This window comes from Pipistrellus hanaki, assembly GCF_964339955.1.
Source record: "Pipistrellus hanaki genome assembly, chromosome: 18".
Classification (NCBI taxonomy): Eukaryota; Metazoa; Chordata; class Mammalia; order Chiroptera; family Vespertilionidae; genus Pipistrellus; species Pipistrellus hanaki.
The window spans coordinates 4,970,548-4,979,756 of NC_140520.1; the positions used below are offsets into that span (position 1 = coordinate 4,970,548).

General features: G+C 52.9%; 1 protein-coding gene and 1 long non-coding RNA gene across 7 annotated transcripts in view; one reads left to right on the forward strand and one right to left on the reverse strand.

The window, feature by feature from the left end:
* Positions 1-3,329, reverse strand: part of LOC311612938 — a 68,525-nt gene extending 65,196 nt beyond the window's left edge. The window contains exons 1-2 of the long non-coding RNA XR_014793377.1: positions 2,968-3,329; positions 1,139-1,191 (exon numbers count right to left, since the gene is read on the reverse strand). This is a non-coding gene — a long non-coding RNA (uncharacterized lncRNA). The remainder of the gene's footprint in view (positions 1-1,138; positions 1,192-2,967) is intronic.
* A 100-nt stretch (positions 3,330-3,429) lies between these two features.
* On the forward strand, positions 3,430-7,285 carry PSRC1 (proline and serine rich coiled-coil 1). Of its 6 annotated transcripts, none has more exons than XM_084866254.1 (8): positions 3,430-3,544; positions 3,834-3,891; positions 3,982-4,039; positions 4,578-5,019; positions 5,394-5,667; positions 5,750-5,998; positions 6,309-6,396; positions 6,745-7,285. In XM_084866254.1, the coding sequence occupies exons 2-8, from the start codon at positions 3,873-3,875 to the stop codon at positions 6,746-6,748; spliced, it is 1,134 nt and encodes a 377-aa protein (XP_084722380.1). In that variant the 5' UTR covers positions 3,430-3,544; positions 3,834-3,872; the 3' UTR covers positions 6,749-7,285. The 6 variants fall into 6 exon arrangements, with proteins under 6 accessions (XP_084722380.1, XP_084722381.1, XP_084722377.1 ...); XM_084866255.1 differs by having other exon boundaries at positions 3,445-3,555; XM_084866251.1 differs by having other exon boundaries at positions 3,446-3,544; positions 3,781-3,891.
* Positions 7,286-9,209: the final 1,924 nt, after the last annotated feature.

Genomic DNA, 9,209 nt, shown 5'->3' on the forward strand with positions numbered 1-9,209 from the left:
TAGTAAATATTAGGCAAGGTTTTGAGTAGGAAGGAGTTGTATTGCTGAGAAGAGTCTGTTCAGAACAAAGGCCTATTTTAAATTGAGGCAAAGTATCTATTCCAGCCTCTCTCAACTGAAGTTCTATGAGAATTAAGTGCTAGTGCCCCAAGGCATCCATCGTATATCATAAACTTCTTTCTATGCATCTAGAACATGACTAGTTATGTACCATCCTTGAGAAAACTAAGAAAACAGTCACATAAATCATTTGTAGGGTGTAATGCACGTAACCCCTGCTGAGACTGAGGGGCAGAGACCAGAGCCAACCAGTCATGTACACAATGGCCAAGAGGGAGCTCCAACCAAGCAGGGCCTAGGTCAGGAGGGAGTGAATGCCCATCAATGATGCCCTCAGGATCCCAGCCAGACCTCTGGCCTTAGCCCACAGCCCCATGCCGCTGCTGTTTGTTAAAATGCTCAAGGGCCATCCCTTAAAGTTCATACATTCTTAACCTTCATGGGGAAGGAATAAAATATGCACACTGAACAAGAATCACAGTCATAGTTACTCTTTCTGCATTCAAGGAGAACTGCAATGGAATCCTTAGTTTCTTCATTTACGCATTCAACACTGTGTAGTGTCTTCTGATTTAAGACCTACCATGTGCCTGGAAGGGGGTGTAATTTCTTCATTAATTCACTTATTTATCATTTATCCACCTGTTCATATGTATACACCATTTGGGGTTGAGTTGAGGGGGACCAATAGTTCCCAGATTAGCAGCTATAATATGCCGAGTGAAGAATTATTGTACGTACCTAAAAATCTGTTTTTCTGACCTTGTTGTCATTTGAAAGAGAAAGTAGTTCCATTGTTTTTGTTTTGTTTTAAATAAGAGAACACTTATTTGTAAAATCACAGAGCTAGAAGAAGTAATTCCTAGAAGAAATGGGCTTAGGAAACAAGTTATAGAGATAAAGGAAGAGCTCTTGGAGCTGGGGAGCGAAGAAGGTAATGGTAACGCATGGGGGGAGGGAAAGGCAGGCATGCTCCAGGGAGAGCTTTCAAAATCATCATTTGGCGATAAAAATTTGAAGATGAGTTTCCTTAGGATAAACTAACTTCCAATTTTCTAAAACTGCTTCCCCCGCTTACCTGAAGGTGGGTGAAGAAGTAAGTAAGTGCGGCATTCCTCCTCTCAGCTGTTCCTAGGGGAAGAAAAAAGTGCAGTTAATTACCAGCTTCTTTCCCCCAAATCTCCACTTTGCCACGGAGGGAGGGAGGCATCTGGCTCTAGCTTCCCCACCTCCACAGAACCTGAATCCTACAGGCAACTAAAATTCCACATTCACCCAAACCTGGGGGAAAGCAGCCATCCTCCTCGCTCAGGTCTTCCTCACCTAAGCTGGCGGGTTCTGAGCCTCCCCACCCTTTGCCTGATCACTCCATTAAATTCCAAGGCTCCTTTGCTTCCTGGGGCATTTTTTTACAGCAACAGCTCATTCTTGCAAACTTCACCATCTCAACTGTACCATTGAAAAAGAGGAAGCAGACAAAAAAAAAAAAAAGCCCACAAATGGCCCAAATAATGGTCACAAGTGCTGGAGTCTCAAGTTCAGCAGGGGTGGGGAACGCGGCCCGCATAAGACCCCTGAAATCATTTGGTCTGGCCCTGCCAAGGCATTAAGGGCGAGTTAATTAAATATTTGACCAAATACACCAGGCTAGTTTTTAAGTGGGTAATTTTGCATGGCCCGGGAATGATGTTCTAAATATCAACTGGTCCTTGGTTGAAAAAAAGGTTCCCCACCCCTGGTTTACAGGAAAACTTTTTGGCTACTTTTAGGACAAAAATCTTTAGAACATTTCTGAGAAGCTCTGTTGACTTGTGGCCCCGTTTATTCCCAGGCAACATCTGGGAACAACAAAGAGAAAATCCCAAATAAGGAGGCTTCAGGGGTTTCTGAACACAGCTTTGAGTTTAGAGGGAGTAAGTTACAAACCCCCTCAAAAACTCCTAGGCACACGGAATAAAACGTGATATTCATAAGTATGCTCTGAATCATATCACTGCCAGGATCTTCCCTTCTTAGAAAACCCAGGGGCCAAATATAAAAATAGGTTCAAGCCTGCCTCCCAGGTACACCCAGGAGTCAGGGCTGGATTTGAACCCAATTCTCCCTGTCCTTAAAGCCCCACCCCACCCCCACCCCACCCCTTTTTTTTTCCTTTCCATCACATTTACTTTATTTTTTGAGTTATTTTATTTTTCAATTACAATGGAAATTCAATATTATTAGTTTCAGGTATATAGCATGGTGGTTAGATATTTATATAACTTATTAGAGGCCTGGGCACGGATTTGTGCAGGGTCCCTCAGCCTGGCCTGTGCCCTCTCACAACCTGGGAGATGTCCAGCTGCTGATTTATTTATACACACACACACACACACACACACACACACACGCGCGCGCACACACACAGGATCAGGCCTAAACGGGCAGTGGACATCCTCCAAAAGGATGTAGCAGTGCAGCAGGCAGCCAGGGAGGAGCCTGAGCCAGCTGTGCCTGCCCACTGGTTAACTGCCCCCTTAGCTACACTTGCCAGCAGTGAGCCTGGCTTCTGGCTGAACGGTGCTCCCCCTGTGGGAGCACACTGACCACCAGGGGGCAGGTCCTGTGTTGAGCTTCTGCCCCCTAGTGGTCAGTGCGCATCACAGCGACTGGACGTGGGGTCGGAATTGTCTCTTAAGCTTTTCTCTATCTATAGATGAGGTGAGCGCCCCCTAAGTCTAGTCCCACCTGGCCCCCTGCAGTTATACCACGGACTCGCTCCCTGTGCTGCAATTCACACGCGGTGACTATCCTGTAACTGCCACAGGGCCGTTGCTGTCTTCACACCTTGGCTGCCTCGGGTTCTGAACATTCCTGCTTCAAAAGCCGTGGGAGCTGTCTTGTCCTCCTCAGACAACCTCAACATACCTAACTTGCGCATGTTTAGGTGTTTCTGTAACCAGGAAAGTCACCCCTGAGGCAATCTGGCAAAAGCAGCGCGGGCACGAGGCGGGAGCCCACGGAAACGGATTTCCTCAGGCGGAGGGGCGTTCGTTTCAGGGCCCGCAGCCGCGAGGGGCGTCAGGTGACCGCGGGGGTCCCGGAGCCACAACCCGGGCTCCTCCAAGCAAAACGAGGAGGAGGCGGAAAAGAGGGGGCGACCGGGACCAAACCCTACAGTCCTCGTCGCGCGAAAGACCTCCGGCGCACGCTCGCGCCCCCGGCGCCCCCGCGGCAGACCCCCGGATGGAGTCTTCCTCGGAACCGCTCTCCAGCCCGCCCCCACGGGCAGACTTCCGGCCAGCTGCCCGCCGCCGCCCCGCCCCCCGAGGGCTGAGGACGCCGGGATCCGCCAATCACCGCGCGCGTGTGGCCGGAGTGGGTGGGGCCTCAGAGATTCGAAAGGAGCCCCGCCCCCTCGGAGCAGATTCCCGGGACGAAGTTGTGGGAGGAAAGCTCTGTCCGCGAGAGGGAGATGCGGCGGGGCGGGAAGTGAAAACTCGCGGTAGGCTGGGGGTGTGCTCCCGGGAGGAGTGGGAAGGTGACTTGGGGAGAGGATGGGAGGAATGCGGAGAGGCGGGCTCGCAGGGGGGCGGGAGGGCAGTCTGCGGCGGGCGATAAGGGTGTAGGGGGAGCTCTCCGCACCGTCCCCGGAGGTAACGGCAGTGAACCGGAGCCGGCGCTACTCCTGGGGCGCTTGCTTGACTGCAGCGTGACCCCTGGCTTGAGCTCCGAGTCTAGCTGGGAGCCTTGGACAGCATGGAGACCCGAGGAAAGGTATGCTTTGTCTCCAGTTCAGGTCCAAGCTGAGTCCTGCTCCTGCTGGCTGGAACATGGGCGATTTGCAGGAAGGTAAGGAAATCCTCAAGGGAAGGTTGAGTCCCTGCAATTGAGAGCACCTTAGGGACCCACAACGGGCATTCCTTCCTCCCTCCCCTACAGATGTGAAGTTTATAGTGGATGAGACCTTGGACTTTGGAGGGCTGTCACCATCGGACAGGTAGGAGCCTCTTTCTGCTTCTTTCCTCCAGTGATGCCTCTGTCTCTAACCCCTTACTGCTGAAGTTTTGGCCTCTGAGGCCTGGGCTGGTAATTTAGCAAATTGGGATGCACTGGGGTGACTGGTGGCTGATTTGCTTGCTTACTGGGCAAGGAGAGAAGGGAGAAGCTGGAATGAGATTGCAGGGTGTTACAAATGGTACATGGGGGGAGAAATCCACCAAAGAACTTGTATGCACACATATAAGCCTAACCAATGGATACAGACAACAGGGGGGTGAGGCGTGAACGGGGGTTGTGGAGGTTGAGGGAACACATGTAATACCTTAATCAGTAAAATAAAAATAAAAAAAAGAATGGTAAGTGGATTAGCTGCATCTTCATCCCCACCTAATCTCCAGTGCCAGTAAATGCTAACGGCCTATCGGGCTTCATGGAAGCAGGTTTCTCGTCACCTGGAGGCCAGCCTGGGCATTGGGGTTTAGGGGTTGTGTCTCCTGCTCTCTTCTGTGTGGACACTGGTGTGTTTTCTGTCTCAGTCGTGAGGAGGAAGACATACCGGTGTTGGCAACTCCAGAGAAACCCGTTCGCCGGGGCCTCTCCCACCGGGGCGACCTGAATGCAGTGGCCCCCACCCCCCAGGGTGTGAGGTTCAGCTTAGGCCGCCTCAGCCCCGCGAAGATGGAGGAGGTCCTGGACGAGGCCAACAGGCTGGCGGCGCAGCTGGAGCAGTGCGCCCTGCGGGAGCGCGAGAGGGCGGGCGAGAGCCCGGGGCCGCGCAGGGTGAAGCCCAGCCCTCGGAGGGAGACCTTCGTGCTGAAGGACAGTCCTGTCCGAGACCTGCTGCCCACTGTGGGCTCTTCCGCTCGGAGCACCCCCTCTCCAAGCAGCCTGACACCCCGACTCCGGAGCAGCGACAGGAAGGGGTCTGTCAGGCCTCTTCGGGCAACATCTGGGAAGAAGCCCCCCAGCGGGAAGAGGGTGAGTAGCGGCTCTGGGTAGGATGTGTGGCCCCGGACACAGGACAGGCCCCGGACACAGGACAGACCCCGGACAGAGGACAGTGGTTCCTTGTTGGTAAAATGGGGAGAGTGAGATTCTACCTCACAGGATTGTGGGGGTTAAATGAAATTCCGTAAGCCATGCCCCTTCTGCTGTGTGTGCAGAGCTCCATAACGTCTATACCACCAGTAAGCTCTCAATAAACGGTGTTGGTGATGACGACGAAGTGGGCAGCTAGCTGCTGCCCTTCCTCACTGGGATCTAGGCAACTCTCCGCCTCTATCCCTCAGCCAGTAGAACAGATTCTTTTTCCATTTTAGATCTTTATTTTTTTCTCTGTGTGTGTGTTTCAGGAGTCGCCCACTTGCAATCTGTTCCCTACATCCAAAAGCCCAGCATCCTCTCCTCTTGCCCGATCTACTCCTCCAACCCGATCTACTCCTCCAACCCGATCTACTCCTCCAACCCGATCTACTCCTCCAACCCGATCTACTCCTCCAACCCGATCGACACCTCCAACCCGATCGATACCTCCAACCCGATCAACTCCAACCCGATCGACACCTCCAACCCGATCGACGCCTCCAACCCGGGGGAAAGCTGGGCCCAGTGGGAGAGCAACTGCAAGTGAGAGGACCCAGGCGGCAAAGCTGGGGGTGAACGGGAAGAGGGAGGATGTGGAGCTTACCCCAAAATTACTCTGCCCCAGGCCCGCCTGTTCCCGCCAGACCTGTCTTGGCCCCACAACCTCCTACCAGCAACTGTCAGCGCCTGTCTCGGCCGCAGGGAGCAGCTGCTAAACCTTCCAGCCGACTGCCTGTCCCCTCAGCCATCCCCAAGCCTGTCAGCAGAGTGCCGCTCAGCAGCCGGAGTGTCCCCCCCGGCAGAGGCGCCCTAGCTTCAGATTCAACGTCAACTCGGAAAGGACTTCCAAGACCCGGGGCTGCCGGGCACAGAGGTAAGGAAGAAAGGGAGTTAGGAGTTAGATTGCCTACCCATGCCCAGCTTGACTGCACTCTCCCGGAGCTAGTGACAAGGACCGCTTTCTCCATCTTCGTTACAACTGTTTGAAGATGGTGAGTTATGGAGAGGATGTGGGGCTGGACCAAGCGTTTGAGCCTGGCTCTCCAATACCTTCCCAATACGTGTACCTTGGGTGAGCGGGAAAGCACTGCCGCCAAACGCACCCTGCCTTCATCCAGTATTTATCTTGGTGAGGCGGTCGCTTGACCTTTCATAACCCATTTCTTCTGTGGGCCCCCATCCAGGTCCTGTTGCCCAGCGACCGCATCCTCCTGGTGCCACGCGCAGCCATCTGCAGCCCCCCAGGAAAGCGGCAGCCCCAGGACCTACCAGGTAAGCCTGGGTACAGTGCTCTCTTCCCTCTCCCCTGTCCTCTGGGCTGCTGGGCATATCAGCCCTGAATCCTGTGGGGCAAGATGGGGGAGAGGAGGGGAGCCTGGAAGTTGGGGTGCCCCGTTTCTTCCTGAGAAACTTGAACTCAGCTGGGTGACATGGCAATCAAGCACTTCCTCCTTCGGGCTTTTTGTTTTTGTTTTGTTTGTTTTTTACAGAGAGGAAGGGAGAGGGATAGAGAGTTAGAAACATTGATCAGCTGCCTCCTACACACTCCCCACTGGGTCTGTGCCCCCAACCAAGGTACATGCCCTTGACCAGAATCAAACCTTCCTTCTGTCTCTTTAGGTAAAGAGATCAGGACAGCAAGCAAGAATTTAGTAACCAACCATTACAGTCGCTGCCTGGACTCACTCCTCTCCGGCCTCCTAAGCCCTTCCGGACTCCTGCAGATCCTGGCTCAGGGGCAAGAGGAAGAGATGGCACCGGGACTGGTGCCCCAGGGAGATGGGGTGGCTTAGGGTTGAGCTGGAGGGATTCAGACTCTCCGGATTGGAATGTGAGGGAAAAGAGGTCCCCTCCCAGCAGTGAAATGAACGCACAGATGAGAAATGCAGGGGAGTGGGTTGTCCTCATCCACCTCCCGACTCTGTGTCCATCCCCAGGCCGCTGGTCATGGGCATTTACAGGGGAGTGGCCTCTGTAGCTGACCTCCCTGCTCTCCCGGGAGCAGCCCTCCTGAAGCACATCACCATCCGGCCTGTGGCGAAGCAGAGGCAGGCACTGGCCTCCGGAACGTGCTTCCTGTGAATCCTAACAGGCCAGTTTATAAGCCGATTCCTTTGGTCTATACTTTTCTAAAATAAAGTGAGTGTATTTTTATATTCTCTGCGTGTGTGAAAGCAAATCCTGCTGCGGTTCCTCACACATTTGGAGTGAACGCCTGTGTGATTCCAAAGAGGGAGCCAGGATGGACTTCCCAGGCGGAGGAGCCTGAATAGGCCCCAGGGCCTCGAGCTCCCAGCCAATGGGGCTGGAACTACCCCCTTGTGGTATTAGACGGGAACAGGCTGCCTTTTCCCAGGGTTTGAATGTTATTAAAAGGTCCAGGTCAAGTTAAGTATAGCTTAACTCACAGTGTGTGAGGCTGGCAAGCCAGGGTCTTGGTAAAGTACTTATATTTTAAATCTATTTGTATTGATTTCAAGAAGAAAGAAGAGGGGGAGAGAGAAACATCAATGATGAGAATTGATGTCTCCTGCACACTTTCCACTGGGGATTGAGCCCACAACTCAGGCACGTGCCCTTGTCCGGAATCGAACCAGGGACCCTTCAGTCCACAGGCCGACACTCTGTCCACTGAGCCAAACCAGCTAGGGCAAGTATTTATATGTTAGACTTGGGTGTCCCTTCACGGCAAGAGAATGGAGCAGAATCTTGTCTGCTGTACTTAGGGGTTGAGGGGCACTTAGGAGTCTTCAGCCTCCCTGCCTGCTCAGGCAGCAGATACCAGGGACACTTCACGATCTCCTTTACCTCATTAGGATCGTTGGTCTCCTCTTATCTCTACTAGACTCCAGGGCTGGCACAAGAATGTATAAGCCCCTGCAGCCCCCAGTGTTGTGAGTTGTCTGTGGCGGAGAATTTCATTCCTTTACTGAAAAAGATATCTGAGAGCAAGAGGGGCAGTAGTTCAATGAAGGACAAAGACTCATTTGTAGCAGATTTAATAGTCTCCCTCTTCTCACAGCCTTTGATTTTGCAACCAGAAGCAACTCCATTCCTTGTGAGTTTTGAGAGAATGCCCCTTCTTGAAGGCCAGGCCATGACTTGAAGCAACAGGCAATTGGGTGAAGGAAGTGGATGCCAGCTGGTGCCCACCCTACCCAAGCTTATATGCACATAAGTGCCCAACTGAGGGGTTGAAATGCCCTTTTTCTGTTCCCAGGCCAGAAAACAGATCAGTGTTTTCTGCTTGCTTCTCCTTTTTTATGGCTGATCTTCAGGCTCTTTTCACACATTGACCTCTGTCACAGTGACAGCTGTCCAGACATTCACCTTTCCCTCAGCCTCTTGCAACAACTCTTGCAACTCTAGGATTCCCAGAATTGAGTTGGGGGAGGAGGTGTGGAGACACACTGAGCCTTTGACTCTGGAGAAATTTGGTCAAGGCCGGAACACCACGTGTGTTTCCCAGCTGGGTCCCGCACTGGTGTCTAGTGAGCAGGGTGTGTTCTCACTACCTGCTTTGATGAAAGCACTGGAAGATTGCAAGCCTAGGCGCACACATAGGTGTGCTTGTGGCCAGCAAAGGGCAGGTGTGACCTGGGTGTGGGCCAGCCATGGTGGGTTCTCAGAAGCAAAAGCAGCCGGGACTGGTTTGGCTCAATGGATAGAGTGTCGGCTTGGGGACTGAAGGGTCCCGGGTTCGATTCCGGTCAAGGGCATGTACCTTGGTTGCGGGCATGTCCCCAGTAGGGGGTGTGCAAGAGGCAACTGATCGATGACTCTCTCTCATCGATGTTTCTGGCTCTCTATCTCTCTCCCTTCCTCTCTGTACAAAATCAATAAAATATATTTTTAAAAAAAAGCAAAAGCAGCAGCAAACCCATGTGCTGTTGCCACCTGGTGGTCAGAGAGGACACAGCATGTTCCTCTGGCCCTCTTGGTCAGTTCTGAGTTTTATACCCACCCTCACCCCCACCCCCTCCAAACTTGAACAACATGCAGTTGGCATAGGGAGGAGGGCTGCCCGCCACAGCAGTCCTTGGTCAGCTACCTGCTTCCTCCCCTTTGGTCTCGCTTTCTATTTT

What these genes read in the sequence shown, in the direction of transcription:
- PSRC1 (XM_084866251.1), top strand. Translation starts at nt 3,819, where the DNA reads ATGCTTTGTCTCCAGTTCAGGTCCAAGCTGAGTCCTGCTCCTGCTGGC. An exon ending in GGGCTGTCACCATCGGACAG is followed by an intron (nt 4,040 to 4,577) that starts GTAGGAGCCTCT and finishes TTTCTGTCTCAG; the next exon opens with TCGTGAGGAGGAAGACATAC. An exon ending in AGCCCCCCAGCGGGAAGAGG is followed by an intron (nt 5,020 to 5,393) that starts GTGAGTAGCGGC and finishes TGTGTGTTTCAG; the next exon opens with GAGTCGCCCACTTGCAATCT.